Source organism: Phalacrocorax aristotelis, chromosome 6 (genome assembly GCF_949628215.1).
Source record: "Phalacrocorax aristotelis chromosome 6, bGulAri2.1, whole genome shotgun sequence".
Classification (NCBI taxonomy): Eukaryota; Metazoa; Chordata; class Aves; order Suliformes; family Phalacrocoracidae; genus Phalacrocorax; species Phalacrocorax aristotelis.
In genome coordinates, this window is record NC_134281.1 from 24,218,757 (window position 1) to 24,243,151 (window position 24,395).

At 39.2% G+C, this 24,395-nt stretch overlaps 1 protein-coding gene across 1 annotated transcript in view; it reads left to right on the forward strand.

The window, feature by feature from the left end:
* Positions 1-24,106, forward strand: part of WNT7A (Wnt family member 7A) — a 40,923-nt gene extending 16,817 nt beyond the window's left edge. Inside the window, exon 4 of the mRNA XM_075096689.1 lies at positions 19,621-24,106. Coding sequence (XP_074952790.1) covers positions 19,621-20,100 — 480 coding nt within the window. The 3' untranslated portion in view covers positions 20,101-24,106. The remainder of the gene's footprint in view (positions 1-19,620) is intronic.
* Positions 24,107-24,395: the final 289 nt, after the last annotated feature.

Consider the following 24,395-nt stretch of genomic DNA (forward strand, 5'->3'; position numbering starts at 1 on the left):
TACTCATCTTTGTTCGAACAAATCTCTGTTTGAAATCTTCAGGAGAAAGAAAGAGTAACTGACTGAGAAGAGGCATGTTATTCCACCATCCCATAGAGGATGAGTAAATTATGTTTTTGCTAGACAGATTCATTTCAGGCTTTGCTCTTATGTGAATGATCACAGATTTAAAGACAATTGGCAGAGAGAGGCCTTTTCGGGTATTTGGCAAGCTAGGTCTCTCACAACCTAACTCACAATAAAAACTGTCTTGTTTTGAGGTGGTACTCTCCCTTTTGGATCTGTATGGATCTAATCAGCCTCCACACAATCTATTTTTGGTGGGTTTCCTCTGGGCTACAAATTCTTGTCTAGTTTTACTCGCTCATGGCTAGGGTTTTCATGATATTTATGTACCTAGGAGACAGACTGGCACCTACTGGGCTTCCAAAAAGAAACTAGATGTTCAATTCTTATTGATTTGTTATCTTCACCTGTAGGCATTGCTACACTGTTCAAATGTCAGTCCCCTCTACTTCTCTGGTCTTGCAATGTGAAACTGCACCGTGTCCTGTGCCCCACTCCCCCAGATGCTCATGAATGACCTGTGAAAAGGTCCTTCTTTAGGATGACACCAGCTGCAGGTGATTCAGGATGAACTCTAGTAAATCATACATATATCATTATATAATGGTCTTAAGAATCAGTAGTAAATTAATCTATTCCATCCTGGCAAGCAAGAGATGACAGACTTTACACTGTCAGACTTCATTGGCAGGCCTGCTGGGCTTACCAGAGAAACTGAGCATAAGCAGGACTGTATGGTACAAACCAACAGAGGACCACCAGGAAAAGCCTGATACAGACTTTTTGGAGATCACATTTCAAGACTTTCCACCTTCTCATAATCTTGTTTTATCTAGGCAGATATCTCCCTACTGCCTGCGGTGCCAACAACAGTTTCTCTGCACGTATAAAATACATGAATCTGTCATAGCAATAGTACAAGCATCTGTCAGCTCTTTCCAGAAGCAAATAAAAATTGATTGTGTCAAATGTGGAGGATTTTAGAGGCCATAGGTGGAGAACATCCATGCTGCTATTCCCTTTCCTGAACAGCCTTGTTAGCGCAATGCTTGAAAAATGCTCCTGTGCACACCCATGATGCAGCGCATCCCACCTGAGGTGAGCGTGTGTGAAGTGTCTCCATTTCCAGCTGGTCCTACCCTGCAAACTAATGCCAGTGCTGTTGACAGTTCCTGCAGAATGAGCACCCATAATGCCTCCACTGCTGGGGTGGAGCAAGTAACAGTTTTCCTTACTGTTAAAGGACAGGGCTCTAACTCTCTGTTTTTCTCTCTGTCTTGGCGACAAACCACCCAGGACTCAGTTCTGTAGCACATAGGCACAACTTCAAAGTTCCCAGGCTACTCGGAGGAGAAGGGACAGAGTTCAAAACAGGGGTTGCATACACCCTACAAAACTGGCTTGAAGCAGCCAGAGAAGCCTCACATCATTTGTCAAACCTATCAGAGAGCAGCTATTTCTGACCTCCAGAAACAGAGTTTAGGGTATCTTTCCACTTTGAATTAGTATTTCCTGAAATGCTGATTCACTGCAGGAAGAAGCAAGCAGTACAGGGAGAACAGGAGGAGGATTCATAACAGCTGGGTCAGGAAAGAGAGATAAAGCTTGAACTAATTTAAAGGCATAATCCTGATTTGCCCTGAAAATTTCCATGTGAGGGGTTATAATTGCAAGACAGAATTGTCTGTTAGCAAGTTTGTCTTCTCAAGTACAAAGTTAATTACATTACTGTAACACAATAATATATTTCTGAGAGATAGTTATGCTCCAGGAAATAAGAATGTTATTCTCCAAGTTACCCTGCTAAAAAATAGCAAAGTTGATATTGAAAAGTTCTGCATATTTTGGCTGTAAACTTTTCATTTTGACAGCACAGCAAGGTACATGACCAGATTGCTCTCTCCTCTCTTTTTCTCTGTGACATTGAAATTCCACGAATGGTATCTTGCATCAGCGTTACATCATATTAAGTATAATGCAATATTATGAGTCATTGTTATAAATCATGGGCACAGGCTGCATTAGAAGGCTTTTGCAATTCAAGAGCACATCAAGGTGGATTTTTATTCAGTGTTTCTCTTCGGAGGCATACCTAGGTGCACTAACTTTGCAATGTATCTTCATCCTCTGAATCAGTAGCATTTCAGTTTTCCCTTTCAGCTCTAAGGGTCATAGAGGAATTGCAGTGCATGCCTGTAAATATCAAGCAAATCTATAAGAAACCAGAAGGCGTTTCTGAAGTAGATCATGCAATCATTGTAATAAACTGAAGTGTTTAGTATTTTATCATTTAGGGAAAGCTGTAATAATGTTGAAGTGAAGTACCAGCATTGGGAAAGCATGGAGTTCATGAGTTCTTGCAAGCTATTCCGTAAAGCCTATGCTTATGTCCCTCACCCCCTTTACTTGCTAGCATCTCTGACCTCAGGAGGAGATTGCTGCCATATAACTTTCCTGAAGTTCTTCCAGTTCTTGTATAGTGTGCAATCACCACACCACTGCAAGAATTTAACTATCCTCCAGAGTTATTTCTACTTCATTCAAGATACCTTCATCTAGCCTATTAGCCTGACTACAAGAAGCAGCACAGAAACAAGCTTTTGCAGATGAACCACTTGAAAGATTGTAAGGATCTAGCACATTGTTAGAAAAGAGAAGAATAATAAAGGAGGCTGCCAAAAAATTTAACATTTATAATTTTTCTGAAAACAGGCATGAAATTCCGGAGATTTAATAGTTCTGCCTGAACTAAGTCTTAAAGCACATGGAAACACGGCACTATTCCTGCTTGCACCCGTAGCTCAGTTCAGCTGCCTGCAGTGGAGGGGGAGTGCAGCTTGTGGGCTTGTAGCCCCCCTGGGGTGGCCCTGCCTGAGGAATACCACAGCCTTCCAGGGGGACCCCAGCAGTCCAGCAGCTCCTGGGAGGAGCTCTGTTTCCAGAAGACGATCAGGGATGCATACTGCCTGGCAAGTGCAGTGCTAGCAGGGTACAGTTGGTGTGCCAGGAGGACGTGGGGCCCATAGTGGAGCCAAAAGATTCCTTCCCACATATATGTACCAGCTGTAACCTGTCCCTAAGCAATCTCTGCACACAGCACAACTGGATAATAGTAAACAAAAACATGTACTTCTGTATTCAGCTGTCTCTCAGTTCCATGAGAAAGAATGTCTCTAATGGCACATGCACATGAGAATAAAGCTCCCCTGTGTCTGGAGCTTCTGAAAATTACCATAGACTCCAGAGAGTCTAGGAGACCAGCTTCAAGCAGAACAGAACTGGGTGAGGCTGCCTTGATACTTCTGGCACCAGTAATCAAGTGGTATTATAGTATCAGCAGCACAGCCACATGTTCCTTGGAGTTCAGGACTTAACAGTGCCCTTGCAATTGCACTTAATATTTTCCAGTGGTTTTTAACTTTTTTTTTTTTTTTGGCACGGGCACAGAAATGTTCCTGAATTTTGAATTTTGTATTCAGAAACTTCTAGTTCTTAATATTAGGGATGCTCCTTAAATACAAAGCTGATGAATGATTTTCCTCTTTACTGGTAGATACTAACTACTTGTGAAACTATCACAGCTATGGTATATTGTTGCTTTTGAGTGGCTTTAGGATGGAATGCATTTTTCAGTAATAACTTTCCACTTCTAGTTACAAGTTCCTGTGAGGGATCGTGAAGAGAGAAGCATACCCAGGACTAGTTGTGATGCCTGCTCGCTCAAGAGCTTGTTCATTTACATCCAGCTCCCCTTACTACTTTGGGCCTCCATCGTCAGTAGACGTGTTGAGTGCATAAGAGCATCAAGCACAATGCTTAACCCTGTGCTGCACCTGCAATACACAGCTGGCTGAGCCCTTTCAGAGGTTTCTTTCCTGGTTGATAAGAGACCAGGAAAAGGCCTCCTATGCATCCATTCCCGTAGGAAGATGGGGACCTCAGTCTGTAGGTGCCCTTTGTTGATAGTGGCAGTAGCAATTCTGACAGACTTCAAATGTAGTTGTTTAGACCCTGACAGATGAGGTTGGTAGACATGTTAACATGGACCCTGGCAGAGCAGAATGGGGCAGAGCAGTGGCACAACTGTAATGGAGATAACTATGCCTAAAACACTGCACAAACAATCTTCAGCCAAAGCAACACACAGCACTTCCACTCACAAAACAATTGTAGTCTTAACAAATCAATAGCATGGTTTCACTGCTAACGTGTCACATAACATCTAGAAAATCTGGTGTTAGGTGCACCAAATATGGCTATATAGAATGTCCTAGTAGCTGGCTTGCTTAATTAAGCTGTACAATATTTTGCCTAGACTAAACTGGGCAGATGGAGAAGGTTTAGGACAGGGCTTGTGGCTCACTGTGACCAGAAGGAATATGTAAAAAGGCTTCTGACAAATCTCACTGACATGGCTGTAAGGTACAGGCAAAGGGAAGGAGTGACCACCCACAGACCTGGGTCCAGTTACAGCACGTTTTCCAAGGTAAACCCAATCCTGTCCCACACTACAGTTCTTGTGCTTCACAGCCCCCCTTCTGTCAGAGCGCTCGAGACTCAAGTCCTGGCACCACAGCTGTAGTTCAATGCAATTAGAAAAGGAAGCCTTAGTTGCAACAAAGTCTTTCCTGACGACTTTGTCACCACAGGTTTGTTGTGGGGCAGCAGGCTTTCCAGAAAGGCCAAGCACAGAATTTGGAGGAAGTCCAATTCACTGAATGGGAAAACTCCCTTTGAGGTTGGTGGAATCACAGGACACAGTTGAGTGCTCCCAAAAACCCCATCCCTAGAAAATGTTTGCAGGGCAATTTACTAGGTGCAAAACCAAAATACATCCTATGCACTCTTAAAGTATTTTGTTTGTCTTTGAAAGGATGGAAGTTCTGGTTTATGGCTTTCTTATTTTTTTTTTAGATAATAGTCTTAAAACAAGTCCAAGCTTGACAGACAAGCTCTGCATCTTCTCAACAGTCCAGAGTAAAGATAAAGGGAACATTAATGTTAGTCTAAAATATGAGAGGGAATTGGACTGCACAAGAACTATAATCCGTAAGAATGAATTTTCATTCCACTTGTCCTCCACTTTCAGCTAAACAGAAACTGTGATACATGGTCCTACTTGTATGTTGGCTTTCAACTCCCTCCTATGTCTTACGTGGTTGAAAACTGAATTCCTGATTTACGCTGAAGATTAGAAAATGATAAATGCTATCACTTACCTGCAGTTGCAATTTTAGAGGGTTCTGGCATTATGAGCAAAACATGCATTTCATGTATATGATTACTAGAGCTGACAATCTGTCATGCTGCTGACAAAGATAGTTGAGACCGAAGGCCAGGGTCTGTTAATAAATAACAATTGTCTCAAATTCCAAATTTAATATCATGCACATTTTATAACTGAAATAATCAGATGCTTGCTATAATGACTAATTTGCTCAGCAAAGCCACTTGCTAGGTCACACATTTCTGGACATTTTCTAATTTAATTCAGTCTTTCTCTTTGGACAGTTAGCAACATTTCCCACAGGGCATACACTTGACATTCAGTACTTAGAGGGGAACATTATCTAGGCAAAAATAGTTGCTGTATAGATTACTCAGTTGTCCGACTGTTTTCAGCAGCTTTGGATGGGACCCTTGGTAGAGTTCAGTGTCTCTCATGTTGCAGAAAAACCCCCATCATTTCTAAACAGACATTACTGAGTTGAAACAAATGCAACTATCACAAAGCATAAGCACTTCGAAGCAAATACATGCTATGCTTGAGTATCATAAAACTTGTGCTGATTGTGTAATAAGTTGTGAGAAAGAGAAAACTTAGCACCTATTAACCTTCAACTCTGACCTATGAACATGGCTGTTTTGCCTTGTATTATTTCCATTAACCTGTGCTTTTTGAAGTTTTATTGAGAAATTAAACTCCTAAAATTTTGAGATTCATGCCTAAAGTTTGGGCTAAGTTGTTGCAAAATTTCCAGAAATAGCTGATGAGCACAGTTCTGCTTCTTCTGTATTCTTCAGGTGACATTCATCAAACTGCAGATTTACGTTTCCAAATGTAAGACTGGTTTACTTGCATAAAACTTCCATCTCCATATTTTAGCAACTTAAGCAAAAAAATAACAGAAGACAGGTATTGGTCAAGTTAGCAGGAAACTAATGGTTAGGCCAGGCTATTAACTGAAAACATTTTTAATACACAAACAGGCAGTGTTTATACTACACATACAGTTTACACTGAATTATGCTGGGAATCTTGCACTGTGCAGACTCATTCATTACATCTCTGACAAAGTATACCCACTCATTACATAACCCTAGGTCTGTGTGGTTGAATCTCTGCTGCCATGTTGTCTCAACAAGGACAGAAATGGGAACCTTCTGCAGTTGCAACCCAAACCTCTAGAATATGAACTGAAAATATCTCCAGGAACATTTCCAAGAGCCTTACAATGACAAGTCAGTAACATGAACTCAGTTACTTGGGCTAAGCAGAGTTGCTTGGAAGAACACATAACAGAGGTTTTGGTAAAGATGAAAGTTAAACCAAGGTTTGGTTCAAATGTTTTATTAGACACTTGGTGGCAGAAAACTCTGAAGTCATGAAGCCCTGAACACTCATCAAAAGCAATAATTACTAGCATTTGCTGTACAAATGGAACAGAGTTTTGATTTAATGGAAAAAATTTCTAGGTATTTTGAAGTAAACAATTAAAAAATCGATTAAATGAAGAAACCCCTTTTAGTCCAAGGACACAGACAGGGCCTGTTTTGGTACTGGAATAATGTAGAATTAATCTATTAAAGTATAAGGGTTTCAGGTAATTGCAGGGAGGATGCTTGACTCTGCATGCCCAATTACTGCCAAAAGGCACTGGTATTAATTTGCATTAAAACTGGTTATTGAAATGACTCTGAGCCTTCTGGTACTTAAAAGTGAGCTGCACCTAATGGACTAGATTTGGTCCCCTGGGTCAAACAGAAGGAAAGTGTTAGTATTCACAGACTCTAAATCAGATGGAAGCCAACATCTATTGCTAGTGCTCTAGCAATACGTTCTTTTGGTAATGTCAGCAGGTGGCCTACGCTAAGGAAACTGGCCTTGCCTTAAGCATACTAAATCTTATAGTAAATATAAGAACACACATAATTATGAGTACAACTATGTATTCTCTTACAGGGCTATTCCCACATGAGATTTTAATTGAGTCATAGTACATATTGTTATCTTTGGGTACATAAATCCTGCAGTCATAAAACAATTAACTATTGAGAGAGCACAATAGTTAGTGTGTAAATAAAGAGATTCACTAAGGAGTCAAGAATATGTGTCCAAAAGGTTTGGATAAAGACCTTGGTTGAAAAAGAAAATCTCCAGGAAGTGTAAACAATGGAGATCCATTCCTGCAAAAGCATGTCTTACAGGTGATGGCAAACTCTTTCTTTGTGAGTTGCCTGGGATCTAACAACACTAGTGTTCACGCTGCCACCTGGAGTATTTATAGGATCTGTATCCTCCCTGTGGTCTTTTATTTCACAGAAGTTTCCTCAAAATGTCTACCCTTTGTCATATTTTGTTGACTTACTAAAAAGTTGCAGATGTTACCAATGGGACACGAGAAGATAGGAAGGCAGAAGGGAGACAGATACCAAGTGAGCACTTAGGCTTTGTTTTCTCAGGAAATCAACCTGAAAAGCCTGCCTTGATATAGTTGGAACACATTTAGGCTAAAAGGTGCAATCAAAGTCTTAAAATATTTTCCAGAACAATAGAGATTTAAATAACTATGTTAAGGAATATCTTACCATTAAGATTTTTATAAATTCTATTTAACAGGATTATACTTTATATTTAGGTTCCTCTTAAAGAGAGATTCATAAAATGAATATCTGATTAATACATTAAACATGTACTGTAGACATGCATTATTTCTTTTTTGATGGGTTTATGTACTAGTGAAAGTCGTGCTTAGAAGCTATTGTTACAGGCATCCTATGACCTTCTGAACTGAAGACCTAGAGCAATTGGTTAGCCCTTTGTTAAAAACATCAGTCTTGATATAAGGCTCATTTATATATGACTTACAAAGAGGAACTATTATTGGTATTGTTGGATGGTGCTACTTAACTCATCTCTAAGTAGTAAACAGGTAGATCTATTAACAAAGAGCAAGAGCTGTGCTGGTCTGGAGGATGAGTTGACCAACAGGAATAACGTGCATCATTATGGTGCACCTTAAAGGCGAATTTCTGTTAATATGTGGTTGCTCATCTGTAAGACAAAAGCTTCAACTGCTGCTTAAAATACCTGCTAGAATGAAAAGGAGAAAATCTAATAAGGTAAGTTGGCAAGACAGAAAGCCAAAGAAGTTTGCTTAGACTGCACTAGGCATTATGCATAAAATTAGGAAATTCCACCTTCTTCATTGACAACAGGCCAGCAGATCCTTGTTAAAATTCTTGGCCTAGATACGGCGCTGCTGATCTTGGCAGGTGCTAGGCTACAGAGATAGGCTCTGCTGGTAGGATCTTATCTCTGATAAGTGGAAGCTATTTGAAAACATGGAAGTGTGGATCTATTGTCCCAGCTGCAACTGGAGGGGGAAAACTTATGTATAAAACTTAATTTGAAAGTCATTGTTGTGGAATAATTATTCTCACAAGAATATTACAATTAACACCAAAATCATGTTACTTTATGACACGTGAATATTTTGAATTGTAAACACAAAGTTTGTGGAAAAATGTTCACAACACGCAATTTGTGTGATCAAGTTTCTACCTTATGATAACTAAAATAACTGCATGATTATTAGCTGGAGGAGTAATGGTAAATTTCTCATAAAATTACAGGAATAGCTATCACTTACCTGAGGAGCCTGTTGCTCAAAGTGCTAGCATGGTGATATCCTACTCAGGGTACAATCATCCTTGGCAGTGTGCTTGAAGCCTCTGCCATGGTCTAGGTCATGTTATCTCTGCAAAACAGTGTGACTGAAAGGCATGGAAGTGAGTTTGAGATAGCTCAGGTGCTCTTTTGTGCTGAATAAATGGTAGGTAGGCAGAGTGGGCAATGGGTACACCTTCAGCGCTGTTTACCAAGTTGTGAAAAGTATGTTAGGTATTACAATTGAAGCTTAAAGATGTCTCTCTGTGAACCAAACATGAAGATACCTCATGCTTCTTTCTAGACAAAAGGAATTAATGAAGTTAAGAAATACTGCATTATTATAAAGACAGTCCTGAAAAACTAACGTAGAAGTACTTTGAAATCACCTGAAAAACTTGATAGAAAGGAAAAACATCCTTTGTTTACTGTAACTGCTGGCTTGGAGAACAAAAATTTATATAAGCTTTTCAGCATGAGAAATATGCCTTGCATAATATTATTTGCCAAGTACCTAAGGGTTAACTCTCACAGTTTGGTATGCAACTAAATGACCCTATAATTAACTCTGTGTGGCTATTGGTTAAAAATATTTGGAAGCAATATGAAGTGATATTATTTTGCAACTAGTACTCCTGCCAGTACCTGGCTTTATTAGTTTAGCACAAGAGGTGTTTTCTGATGAGTTGTCTGGAACAAGTAACATGGTTCTTTTGGTTTCTATCACTCTTTGGAAACTTTTCCCTTGACACCTTAAGCATTTGTCAAAATGCTCTACCTGGTTGTTCCCAATTCTTTACTATACAATGCCAGCACCACTTCGCTGGAGTGCTTCACTACCAGTGCAGAGAGTAACAGGGAAGGTGAAGTTTAGTGTGAATGAGTCAACCCTGTACCATTCCTCTCTCTGTGTACATTAGCTGTGATGAGGATGAATTCCAGTTGTGTCGTTTCCTCTTTTCCCGACTTTTTCTACATGAAGAGTGACTCAGGCTCCGTGACATGGCCCAAAGTGATGGGCAGCGATGACATCCCTGCCTGAATAACACCCAAGACTTTAACTCATTTTGTTCCTGAACTAGGGAGTGTAAAATTTTATTTCATCTTACCTGGCAGTACTTCCAATGTCTTCACAAATAGCATGTTAAAAAATAAACTATAAGCACAATTACTTTCCTTCTCTCTTTTTTTAAAAAACCTACTCCATCCTACATTTTAATGACAGCTTGATGCACTGACATTTAGAAGCCCAGGGTATGAATGAAGATCACTGTCCCAAGGTCAAAACTAAAACCAGACATACTGGACATAGAAGGCTAGAGGGATTATATTGACTTCAAAGAGGTCCAGGTTGGCAGACATCACTCAGTTAAGATTTCATTGGCTTCATTACTCTGATCCATACATTGACTGCAGGACTGAGCTCCTAGACTGAAGTAGGTATTAGGGAAAATGACATTTTAAACAGTGGACACTCCTTATCTTTTTAATACATGGCAAAATAGTGCACAGATCACTAGAGAGGCCTCTTTTAGAAGCATCAGTATTTTGGAGTGATTTTTAATTTGTGACCAGAATATAAGGAAGGTAGCTACAATCTAAAAAGGAATGTTATGTTGGTAACATGTCCAAATCCAGAAAATCTGCTGTCTCATTTCCTTTGTAAATTGTCTTAGTGGCAGTGAACACGATCTTGTTTCTTCACTTTCAAAACTCCTTAGTCATCATCTTTGATGCACTTCTTGCATGAACATGCTATCCAGTATCTTTTTGAGGAGGAAGATATGTACTGTAGAAAACTTATATAGTGATAGGAAGGTAAACTTGATAATATAACCAACAACTCTATCCGTGATCTTGTAATGCCACCCCCCTTTCCCCCTTGTACCTTGTATAAGGTACCCAAGTAGGCCAGACAGCAGGACTGAACAGTATTTCACAAGCTAAAATCCATCACATCCACAGTGTCAGTTTTGCTTGGACAGCAGAAAATACCGATCCTAGATAAATTTTCCCTTAATCTCACAATCCCATTTCAGTAAGGGGCTAGGAAATCATACTTCCGCTTAAATAAATATAGAATATAAAATAACATGCTGAATGGCTTTAAGAAAATTCAGCTATATTCCAATAATAGTGGGTGAAAGCACATTAAAAGAAACCAGATTTTTTTCAGAACTTTTTTTCCAAGCTCTTTTTTATGACTGATCTTTAAACTTCCAACATGATGACACTTACTTGGCACTGCATTGATCCAGTCTAATCTAGGTGAGAGAATGGGTCTCCCAAGAGTTATTTCTTAAAAACAAGTAGTTTGTCAAACACATCGACAGTTATGTTTTCAAATTATTTCAATTTTTTCCTGTTAAAATATTTGCCTTGCTTTTAAGTAGAAAAATCCACAAAATGAAAATGCAAGTCAGAGCAGTCTTGTAGAGAGATGTACCAAGAGCTATCACAGCATTAACCCCTGAATAAACCGTCAAGCCAGCTTTCAAGTACTGAGCTTTTGTCATTAGCAATTCAGAAAACAAAAAGTCCCACACCAGGAACCCTCCATGCCACAGCCTATTTGCCTGTATGTGCCTGTAGTATGTAGGAACATACTACTTTCAGTCTATATCCTGATATAAAACTTATCTAACCATTAGGCTGGTAACGCGTAGTTGAGAAAAAACTTCTAAAATAGGACTTGCTGCCAACAGGAGGAAGGGAGGGTAAGAAGATTTTGTATTTGATATTACACAGAAAGTTTTGTCACTAACCACATCCCTTAAGAGTATGTGAAACTCAACCTGAAGCTTACAGTTCCAGCTTGTGAATTAATGGCTTCGATGTACATTTTGATGACCAGAGAGAGAGAGGTGAGGGTGCAGGTACTTCCTCTCTGGGGAAAACTGGAATGTGTTCATGAGAGACATAAAAAGGCAAGGAATCCCACGGGCTAGCTTGCAGTTGTTATAAGATATGATGGAAAAGGGAGGGGGTGAGGGAGAAGAGAATACCTGGCATGAGACTTGCCAGTGAGGAGGGACTGTCTGACGTGGCAGTGTGGATTTCTCCGTGTATCATTCCTCTCAAATCTGTATCAGATTTTGCTGAGCTATTAACATCAGGTGTTACCACACCATACCCACTATCTCTGCAAGCAGTATCTTGATGAAGATAAATAAAAACTTAAAACCTTATTTGACTTTCACAGGCTATGATTAGATTTGCAGAGCTGTCAGAGAAAAATATTGAGGAATGAGCAAGCTAGATACAGACTTTGAGCCACATACATGGAATCCACTTTCATAGCTACTTTTGCAAAACTGGGAGGGTTTTGGCAGAAGTTTATCCTAGGAGCAGCTACAGTGGTATATAAGGTGTTCTCCTAAAAGGACCTCTCAGTGACAGAAAGCTGAAGTATTATGACATCTTATTTTATTTCACATAGCAGTTCCTACAGTCTGAAAAAGGCAAGGGCCATGCCTTATGGTTTAGTTTGAGAAAAGCATTATTAGGTTTTGTGAGAATCTGTCTCATTAAATCTCTTTTTTTTTTTTTAAAAAAGGCAATGTCCTTGTTATCCTAAGTCCAACTATTCTGAAAAAATAACAGTTATGAAAGCATCCTATGACATTTATTTTCTACTGATCTTTTGTTTTTGGTCTCAGAAGTGGTGCTAAAGTGATTTAGTACATGGCAAGTCATGAAGGTTATCAGAAGTATAAGAAAAATATGTAGGAGAAAATATTTTTTGCTGCATTCCTCTCAGCAGGGGAGGCCTTGCTCTTAGACTTCTGTGTTCATTTGCTTTTCTGCACAGTACTAGTCATTGAATGAAGGAAACTAGGTCTTCTGTCTTCTAATTTAAACAATACAACTTACCAAAGGAAAGAGAAGAACATCTCATTCGCCTTGTGTGTGCTGACAATAGTGCATGAGTACTGTGACCATACCAAAAGACTAATATTTTTTTTCTTTACTTATTTGGTGTATTGTGGAAATAGATACTGCATTTAGAAAATAATTACTGCTGCATATAGTCAACTTTGTTTTAAAAGCTGAATTAAAGGGCAACATTCCAGGGCAGAAAGTAAAAAATCGTTATGGAAGTCTATCAAGTGCATAGAAGAAATGTAAGGAACCTCCTGCTTTGCAATGGCATAGAGAAAAGGCAGGAAGAGTACACAAAAGGTTAAACTTATGAGAGCATAGAATTTCCAAAGTCTTAATTTTTAATAGTATAATGACTTAGACTCTGGAAAAAGTGTTTCTGCTTTTTAAAATAGGATATCCATTATTGAAGGTAGATTCCGGTATTGGGAAATACTACCCATCTGTGGTGTTTCTAGCATTATGTCATTTATCAGCATTCTCTTGGCTGTCTTCATGTTAGTCCTCAGACCAGCATGTTGCCTGATCTTTAGGTATCTATTCCAAGGAAAGTGCAATGATTGTTTAATTGATATAGGTCACATGCTGTGGTGATTTCTCAACCATTTTTTATTTGAAACAAAAAATTCTTGTAATGAAAAAAATGGTTCAACCTGCCAGGGGTGGTAGTATTTCTGGGATAGTCATGGCTCATAGTGTTTTCAGTGTACCAAATTTTGATACCCACTTAAGATATTTTTCTTTTGCACAGATTTACTAAACAAAAACATGAGAAGAAAAAATCTTTTGGCTGCATTTAATAAGGTCTTCATAATATGTTCAACTGAACTATGAATGACTGTCTGGAATTAATCACTCTTAATATGGTATACTATCAGTTCCACAGTCATCCACAGTTAGTTTGCCATAAGATATCACAGTAAAATACGTTGTATTTCTACAGAACACATTTTACAACAGCTTTATTAATATAGTTAGTGAACACCCATTGATGGGAACTAATCTCTTCTGTTTAACTATGCTTTTGCTAACTTTAAACTTTCATTTGGGTACTTTTTATTTGCTGTTTCTCACATTTCATAAAGATTTCATAGGGTTTGTCTTCAACAGCAGTGTTTCTTCTTTTATAGTCTCTCATGTTCATTTTTGTTTTCTAGTGAAAAAGCACCAAGTATTATTTCTACTTTCCTCAAGTTTCAGAGCTTGGGTGTTAAGACAGTGCTACAAGTTACTTAAACTGTATCATCCTTTTGAGATTACTGGCACACTTGAATAAAGTAACCGGCAGAGTAATTTCCTAGTCAATTTAATTAGACATAATCTTTTGACTACTTGTCGAATCAACCTTGCATATACATCCTCTGCCCTTTTCAATGCCTAGTCTCACTCTAGACCTCACTGCCAGTTGCTTTATATATGGTTTAGTTCTCAAAAAGTTAATTTGTTGAAAGACTAGATATTACATGGCTTTATTGTATTGGCTTAAAACAATACTTTTACTCAATGAATCCCTCTTCAAAAGCAAAAAACATACTTCTAACCTCATTCCTGAAGTTTGAGGAAATCAGTCTTATAGCTACAGTTGCCTCTGAAAGTAAAATATATCATAAGTCCTCATCTGCCACAAGCTGAAACGCGCAGGTTTGCATCTGTCTGTTGGCCTCTCCAGCCCACAGAAATGTTGTGACCACTCTCCAAGCCCTACCATGTTCTCCTCTGGAGTGAAAAATCCACTCTTGTTTTGCCAATAGTTGTGTTTTCTTTGACCTATACTAAAGTATGCATGCAGGCACTTGTAGAAGACAGGTATTTCCTGACCCAGATGGTCTGATGTCAGACAAAATTTGGAAAGATTATGGCCTTGGTGGGATAGGAATCAGTGTTGTCTACATCAGCTTCACATGTAGACTGGAGTCTGAGTTATTTCTGATGAAGCAGTAAAGAGTCCCTGGCCTCAGGCACTATGGTATTGGCAGTGTACTAAAGGTGAGGCAGGATTTAGTTTCTGTGGGTAACCCTGTTGGTGAACGGGAATGCACTGGAGGCGTGATGGTCCACTGTATTTCAAACTGTAAGTTCTTCAGGACAGCTTTGTCATTGAGTGTTTTAGCGTTCTGGTGACTGAACCCAGGGCTGTGCAGTACGTGACCCCACATGAGTGGGCATGTGGGGTCCCAGACTGCCCTGGCAGATGCATTTGGAAAGTCAGCTGACTTTAGATGCTGGAAACACAGGGAGGCACAGAGCACTAACTTGGGTAACAGAGATACTAAGCTGAGAAAACCCACTGCATGCAGCTGATTGGAGTTGCTGAGAACACCAGCCACACAGCAACCTTTCCATTTGCTATGTGCACCTGCAGCACCCATCTCGCCACATGGAGGGCACACCTCTGACATGGCTGCGGCATGGCAGCAGCAGCATTTGTAAGCAAATGCCACTGTAGCACGAAGTTGCACCAGCCAGCACTTTCCACTGGTTTCACTGGAAACCAGAACTGTTGGCTCAGCCAGCGCCCAGCCAGGGTACCATTACTAGACACCCTTGTTCATCACCGCCCACTGCAGGACCACAGTGCTGGTACTGGCCCGTGCAGCTTCTAGGCTGCAACGTTCTCCAGAGCTACAGCTTGCCACCATCACATGACGCACCCTACGTGTTCTCTGCAAAACTAAAGGCAAAGAAAAAATATGTTAAGTTCCTAATGGCAGTGCCCAAAGGTACTACATCTGAAGATAATATCAATAGAGAGGGCCAGTGCAAGTTCTCTTCACACAAACTATTTCCCAGAGGCTAATGGCAAGGGGAGAGAGAGAGACAAAAAAACAAGTACTGACAGTTTACTGTAGGAGCTCAAAGAAAAAGTGGACGAAGCTAAAAGAACTCCAGCTCTTTGTTCGCATTTAATCCAGTTCAGAGCATTCACTGGTGCATACAGATTTACTTTCCATGGCTGACAGAGCTGGATATGGTCATTTGGTAAGAAACAGAGGATCTAGGATTTAAATTTTGTGCCCTTCAGGCTGTTACATTTTAACAAAAGTCAGCCTATAACAGGTATAAAGTTCTAGTCTAATGTAACAGGCGTGAGCTATGGGCTAATACCTTCAAAGAAACAGATCTTGATTTTGAAAGGTGAAGGTTGCTTTCTGTTTTTAACACAGACCAAGTTTTTAAGGGGTAGAGCACTTCATTTGGCTCACAGAAACCAAGCAAAAGACCAAGGACTCCTGTCCCTACCCAAAGTATTCCCTACTTTATTTTCTTCCTTCTCTTGTCAACCCTCATCTTGAATTTATAATGGCACTGATTTACCAGAGGCTACTAGAATGATGTAATGGTATTAAAATATCACTGTCCACATATTTTAATGCAAAACAAATAGTCCAAGCACCTGATATCACAGTACAATAAAACTATCTAATCACCATTACAGGCTTTTGCTTTTGCTGAGGATAGGCAGTTCAAATTACATGTAGCCTATTTTCTAAAGGCTATAGAGTCAATTCATCTCTGGCTGAATTTGCAAAACACTGCATTGAAAGACAGCACCAGCGAGGAGGGTATGTATACGAGAACAGAACCAACAAAAGGGTTTGTGAGTGAAAGGTACAGCAGCTGGGTTAGAAAAGGCAGAGCTGGAAGGGAAAGTTCAATTGCAGAGTTCAATGGACCCAAATTAGGCAGAGGTTTTTGAGTTATTTTAGCACAGTATATTGGAAATGCAATCCCAGTAACTGTGAAGAGAAAAGAGGGGGTTAGCCGGTAAATCTTAGGAAGTGCTATCTACAAAAAAAAATGAGAACAATAAATGTGGTACAGTTTTAAAAGACAAAACTCTTACCCCTCTGCCCCCTTCTGTCCCCCTCCAAGGCATCTAAGAAGTATCTGAGAAGTATTGGGCTCAAGTAATACTGCTCAAACTTCTCATGTTCAGACCAAACCAGACCTTTTTACCCTAAGTGCTCGTGCCCAGCTTTAGCCAAGACCAGAAAAGCAGAAGCTCGTTTTGGCTAGCATCATGTCATCCAGCACAGGAGACCAACATGTGAAACAAAGCTGCCCAGTTGCTTAACTGCTCCTGTAGCTTGCTCAGCTCTTTGCAGTGGAACTACATGTTGTCTCAGAGATTGCTGGCTATACATGGGATGTTAATGAAATAAACCAAAAGGCAATTTAAACTATTTAAAGTAGGGAAAGTAAAGTAGGGAAAAAAAACCCCTACCTGTATAGATGACACTAAGCCATGATGTATTTTGTATTAATGTTTCAAACCAATTTGGACGATCCTGATGGAAGGCAAGTTAGAAATATTTTGTTCCAAGTTTGAACATTGTACCACGATATAAGGCCAGCCACTTGAACAAGAGCAGTGATTGAATTAGGGCTGAGAAATGTATCCCTGGCTAGTTTCAAATTTTAAAAAGAGAGCTTTTAAAAAGATACAAATTAGGCTAAAAGAATTTTTGTTATTCTTCCGGTTTCTGTTCTATAACTCCTTTTCTGTCTCCTCATCTGTCTTCTAAGTATACTACCTTATGAATGAGTGAGCAATAAAAGAAGTATGCAGTGGCTGAGGGAGAAACTCAAGATAACAAGATAATGCAAAATGTAAGCCAAAGAGCTGCAAGTTAAGAAGTTTCTCACATGTGAGTTTTAGGGCAGTCATGAAAAGCTAATTTAAAACAGTAGCACAAAATGTAACCTAATGTATGTGAAGTTCACTACTGTCAAAATCTTGGACCTATACTTTCTAGGGGTTTTAATCCAGTCTTCAGAACACACGTGCTGACACTTCACTCATAGACTAAAATAAAAATAAAGCTATTTTAATGCCTTTGAAATCCCAGTCTTCATTGAAAAGGGGCAGAGGAAGAACAGTGAGTAAAGAAGAAGCTACAAACTATCCTAAGGTTAGGCAATAGCAATTACTGTGCCTAGGTGACATGGGAACAGCCTCAAGTCCAAAAAGTATGAGAATAATAAGCTAGTACGTGCAGTCTTTAAATTACTTGTTTTAAGGCTGCCAAGAACAGGACTAGACTATGCCTGCCAGTGTTAGTGCACTGGTTATGATCTGCTGGCTGTACAACTTAAGATGTGCTTTTTCTCCTTGCCACCCCCAGTTTATGCTGAGATTTTAGACTTGAAGTCCCAGCACACGTGTCTAGCCTTCAAGCTGGACTTGGCTCCTTCAGTGCAGGTTGCCATTTTCAGCAGCAGCTGGTGGAAAAGCAGATGATGTCTGCATGGTAAGTTTTCCTAAGGCCCAAAACTGAAGTGGGGGTTATAGCAAAGGGTTAATTCAAACTTCCATATCACTGACCTCCCTCCAGCCTTCTAGGCTGTCTAAGTTTGGGTCTGTACAGATCAGCTGGGGATTCTCAGGGGAAAAATTATGTGGCCACTCCCTGAACCCAGATAATGCTTCTGGCTGGGATTTCTGCTGCTGGTATCTGCCAGGTTAGGCACAATTTAATCACCAAAATTATTATGTTCTCTTTGAAGCAAAGACCAGTGGGAAATTAATTGCTGGAATTAGCTATGTTTTCTAGCATTAATGCAATGCTAGAGTGAGGTAAGTTATAGGGCTCAGGACAGACAGCAGGGACTAAGCTGGTCTCTGGTTTTATTTGGCAAAGACTGGGTTGGTAAACCAACAGCAAGAGGGAGAAGATACAAGGATAAAGTTTCAAGGGATGTGAAGGTTGAAGGGAGGATGAAGCTTGTTATCGTCAAAAGGAAAGGCATGACAGCTCAGGCATTAGCATGAGACCCCCTACAAAGAAAAGGCCACAAGACAGGGTGGAGCAAGCCTTGAGGTTTAGGTGTATCAGGTGCTTTTACAGTATTAAAGAGGTAGAAAATTTTTCACAAGAATTGATGACAAAACATTAAACCAATTCCTCATTTTTACTCTTATCATTTGTGCTCTAAGACAGACCTAGTTTTCTTGCAAAGTATCTGGGGCACTTTGTATGCTCCATTACCCACGTGAGAGGAGATAAAATACTTCAAATCCTCCAGAAAGTGCAAACAACTTAAGATTATGGTATATCAAAATAATACTTAGATTTCCACATTGGAGCAGTAACTTGCAACATTTAGAACAGATGATGCCTGTATGAATAAACGGTCACCAGCCCTACACTGTTGATTAATGTGAGACCGACAGGAGGATAAGCATCGATAGAGTTTATTGGCTTGTTCACATCTTGCAGAAGCTTATGTAATTTTTGGTGCAAAGACTGAAATGCAGTTTAATTTTGAATCTCTGTTGACAAAAATCAAGTTCTAGTACCTATTGTTGAACTTTCAAAGCATCCTGCATGTGGCATTTCATGTAAAGGTGTGATTTTCTGCCTGTTCTTAATTTCACTGCCATATGCTAAAAATTGCAGCAGAAGAAATCTGAAGCACTGTACAATCATACTCCAAAAGAAAGTGAAGAAAAGCTGTGGTTAAGGAGGTTCCCATTTTGCCTTTGGTCCATGGGCTGTGAAATTAGGCAAAGTTATTGTCCCTGCTTATCTCAATGTGCAAAAGGGGCATCAGCTTTGCAGGCAGGACTCAAGTTAACAGTGGTGAGCAACAGAGTCACCAGGCACGAGAAACCCACAGCTTTGGTGGGAACCTGGCCTGTGTCTGGCCTGTGTCTGGTGGCAACTCATGCTGGAGAGCAAACCCATCCATGACTGTCATTCAATATGCATCAAATAACCCTGTTATTTTGAAAAGTCTAGCTTGAATTAATGCATCATTATTTGTTCTTCCAAATACAGATTCTGGAAGAAAACATGAAGTTGGAGTGCAAGTGCCATGGGGTCTCAGGATCCTGTACCACTAAAACATGCTGGACAACTCTGCCTAAATTCCGGGAGCTGGGCTACATCCTTAAGGACAAATACAATGAAGCCGTTCAAGTCGAACCAGTGAGGGCAAGTCGTAACAAGCGTCCAACCTTCCTCAAAATAAAGAAGCCACTTTCCTATCGCAAACCCATGGATACAGATTTAGTGTACATAGAAAAATCTCCCAATTATTGTGAAGAAGACCCTGTCACTGGCAGTGTGGGAACACAGGGAAGGATGTGCAACAAGACAGCCCAACAGTCCAATGGCTGCGATCTGATGTGCTGTGGTCGAGGCTACAATACACACCAATACTCAAGAGTGTGGCAGTGCAACTGCAAATTTCATTGGTGCTGCTATGTTAAATGCAACACATGCAGTGAAAGAACAGAAGTGTATACCTGTAAGTAAGTATGTGGCTGGGCAGGCTGACATGCCCCTGGCCATGCATACATTTGCACATGCACTCAACATACCTACACAAGGCTGTAGGAAAGACCTGCTCTCCCAGAAGAAATGTTGATGAATGGAGCCCTCTCTTTTCTTCTCATGTTTCATTGCTTATGTGGATACACATTTCAGACTCTTATGAGAGTCAGCCAAGAAACAAAACCAAACAAACCCTACCCCAAGCCACCTGACACACAAACCAGAAAGACAAAGATCATGTCAGTTAACCTGCACCTCTAAAGCAAGAAACGTTGACTGCCTTGTGAAGAGACACCAGTCAGAAGAAAATCTCTGAGCATGGCAACTAACTCTTGGTTTGGAAAAAAGATGGTAAAAAACTTCAGTGTGTAAGAAGCAGGGAGGGGTAGGGAGAAATCCTAAAAAAAAGGGCTTTGCACAGGATGGGATGGACAGTGCCCCATCGTGAATTGCCCATGTGAATGTGTGGATGACAGATTTAGGCTTCTACACTTGTGAAAAGCTTCTGCTGGTCTTGCCCATCTTTCCACTTCATACAATTTGCTACAGCAAGTAGAACTGTTGAAGTTTTCTTTAGACACTGCTTAATCTGCCTATTTTGTGTGTGTGTGGGCTGCAGATTTTAGCACAGGGATTTGGGACACTTGGGCATAATAATAGCAATATTTAACGATTTATTCAGATAAAACTAATATTAATTTATTTAATTAAAAAGAACTCTACCAACATTTTTTGAACTATTCTGCAATTAAAGTAGATCTCTGGCTTTATTTGTGGAATGATTTTGTAGAAACAGCAAGGAAAAACTGGAGCTGTATATATTATTCTTAACTAGGATATTTCTATTAGTTGGACTTGCAGGATATGTTCGACAGTACTAGATGTTTAAGTACAAAAGCTGGCATCTTTATATATATGTATATACACAAACACACATTGTTGTTTTTTGGGGTCTTTTTTTGTTTTGTTTTGTTTTGGTTTTGGTTTTTTCCTGTTTGCTGCTAGTTGTCTGGAACGAAAGTCAAGCGGTAGGGGTTACAAATCCTTACCTTTTTTTCTTCAATTAAAGAAAAAAGCATTAAGAAAATCCTGTTTGGAATATGCCTAAAAACAAGAAAATCCAGACAAATTTCCATCTTTTGGAAAAATCAACCATAGGATAAGAGAGTATATTTTCTAAGAGACTATTTTTATATAAATATTTTATTTATACTACGTCTGCTTGTTCAACCTGTGCTTTTTCACAAAACAGGCATACAATTTGTAATTCTTAGGCTATTTAACAGAGAAAGGGTAATTAGTTTGTGGACACAACAGCAACAAGCTGGATACATTCAGCTGCAATTGTTAGATGTGTCAGAAAGCAGGATGAACTTTCTCTCCGGATGTGTGTACAAACTGGCTCTCTTCCTGCAGCTCAATTTGCAGAATATGCAAAACATAAACAGAGTATGTAGCATCAATTTTGTCACATGGCTTGAATTCATGATTGGTATTAACTGGATGCTTATTTATCCCATTCAAGAACAAAAATCCGAATTAGCTTCCCACATGCATCAGTCATTAAACTGTGGCATTATGACTAGCAAATGTGCTGTGTATGCTGTCAGTTAAACCTCTATATTGTGTTACTGTCAAATTTGATTTTAATCAGTGGAAGACTGTAGACTATGACTGTAAAAACTAGCATGACACACATCGCCTGATTCTCATGGATAGAATACAAAGCTTACGTTTTGTCCAACTCTTTGGCATTTACATTATTCTTTTTCCTAAAAAAAGCCAGAGCTCAAAAATCCAGAGAAACATCTAGGCAAATTTAAAGACTACTCACTTGTTTTTCAGAGTCCAGCTAAGTAATTTTGTGTTCCCTTTACAGTATTTCCATTTTATCACTGCTAATTTCTTCAGATAATTGAGTGGTAAATATTTATCTGTTTTAGAATCATTCTGTTCCTCCTGCTTGACTAATTTGTGACTGATAAAAAAAAAATCTAATTTTAATGTTGTTCTTCATTGGGTAAGAAACGTGGCCCAGCACTATCAATGGTATTGCATATTCTCTCTGGGACAGACCAGATTCTTCCCTACTTCCAGACTACAGGATCTCACAACTTTAATGAGGCTAAGAGGGGCATCAGAAAAGGAAACAAACCACCATCGAGCGTGCAGTGCATTTCACTGACTCCTGTTGATAACAGCAAGTGTTACAAGAGTAGATGATACAGATATATCTTGCCTCCATTGATCTTTCTGAGGCAAAACTCCCACCTCAGACTGCGAAAACAAAGTTTTCTGAGAAAATAAACAGAAGTATCACAAAAGATGTTGCAAAGTTTTGCTATAACAACCAAACCTTTTAGAACTCGTCTGAATGTGGCATGGTGGGTTTTTTTAACTCACTTTTTGTATATATGTTATTTATGTAAGAACACAAGCTGCTTGATCCTAGCAATGTATAATTAGGTTTAAATATACAGTTTCTTTGCAGACCTGCCACTTAACACCAAATAGAATTTTTATGCAATTCAGACATCAGCATGGGATATCAAAGTAAAATGATTAACGAAATCTACTTTCAAACTTAAAACTTGTCAATATAAAAGCAATTTTTGGGGGTAATTGCTTTTAGTTCATCTAAATTCCACACATGAAGAACTGATAAGACATAAAATGCAATGAAGTACATACAGTAAGGATGTTAATTACAACACTCTAGTATTGTTAAATAATTCAGACCTAACATTTAATTCTGGAATCTCTGCCTGTTCCCCCTCCCAGTTTGTATAGGTTTTTTACTTAGTGGATACAATATCATAGCCAAAAGTGTGTTTTCTTCACTGATTAGAGTTATTTTACAAATTATTACTTTTGCAGCATGTTTTTGCCATGTAAAAGCAATCTGTAAAACTCCTGCTTCCTGTATATTTCAGTATACAGTGATGTGCAATGTACAGCTAGCAGATTAAGTATTGAAGGACAAATATCTTTAAACAGTTTTACTCACAATAATAAAGAACCGGATGCACAATGAAATTGATTTGGTACACATTTTCCCTATATTTTACAGCTGGTTTTCAGTGCATTAATTAGAGAAAATGTTGATTTGTTTGGTAACTGGAATATCAGTTTGGGAACTATGAATTAAGGTGCAAAGAAAACCAAACGCTGCATTCAGCTAGAAAGTATTTGGAAATTTGGCTCTGTCATCTTAGATAGGAGGAGTCTGTCCCATTATAATCTGCCATGAGTCTGGAGTTAATTGGTCATTCTCTAAATGGGCTTGAATGGCATGAAGAATAAAGAGAAGAAGGAGAAAGATTTACGATTTTGTAGATATTCCTCCCCTCGACAACACTTTGTTCTTTGTCCTCAGGGATAGAAGAGCTCTGTTTTTACTTGGTGAAGAACCACACAATGGGAGTGAAATGCACACAACTGCAGAACAATATAGCTCTCAAAAGAAAATACATTTTTTCATGTCTACTAACCAAGGGAAGCACTGGGTTGCTGTCCAGATTAATAACCTAGCTGAGGCTTTTAAAGAAAACATACATTCAAGAAGCAGGAAGAGTAAGAGGAGTAGTAAGCATAAAAGAACAAGCATAATTGCAAGTTGGGAAGCTACTATTTATGAAATCTCACTTCCTCATTTGATAGCAGAACCCTGATTCATGGAAAAGAAGCCGTTCTGCCTTGGGCTTCCTAAGCAAGTTTTAAGGATTTTACCTCTTGGCCTTTTCAGAAGGACAACTAACCTGAATACTATTAGCTTGAATACTCGAAGTACCTACATAAAACATGAATCAGTCAACAATTATGTTTTCTTTGCCTTTTATGCACAAACCTGATGGAGATATGTCTTTCAACAGTGATAATTAAACTGAAAATATCCTTAAAACATACTCTTAAGTGGTTGATTTGGTAAAGTTATTGTAAGGGTACACAGCTTCTTAGAATGAGAAAATAATGGTCACATACCATTTTACACAAGGCTCTGAATGAGCTGTCTTGTGGATTACAAAAGTGCTTTTAACTGACCACCCTTAAAAATAAATTTGTTGAATACAGAAACATCACAAATTGCAGTCAGGGTACACATATTCAAATGAAGATTCAGCATAAGTATTTCTGACAACTTTTTACATTTAACATTATAGCAGATATCAGGAAATATGCACTGTGAATGTCTAAAATTAGTGTATTAACTAATACAGAACCCTGCCCCCAAGTGTAACACCAAGAAGTCAACTAAACAAGAAGCTCTCCAACCCTGC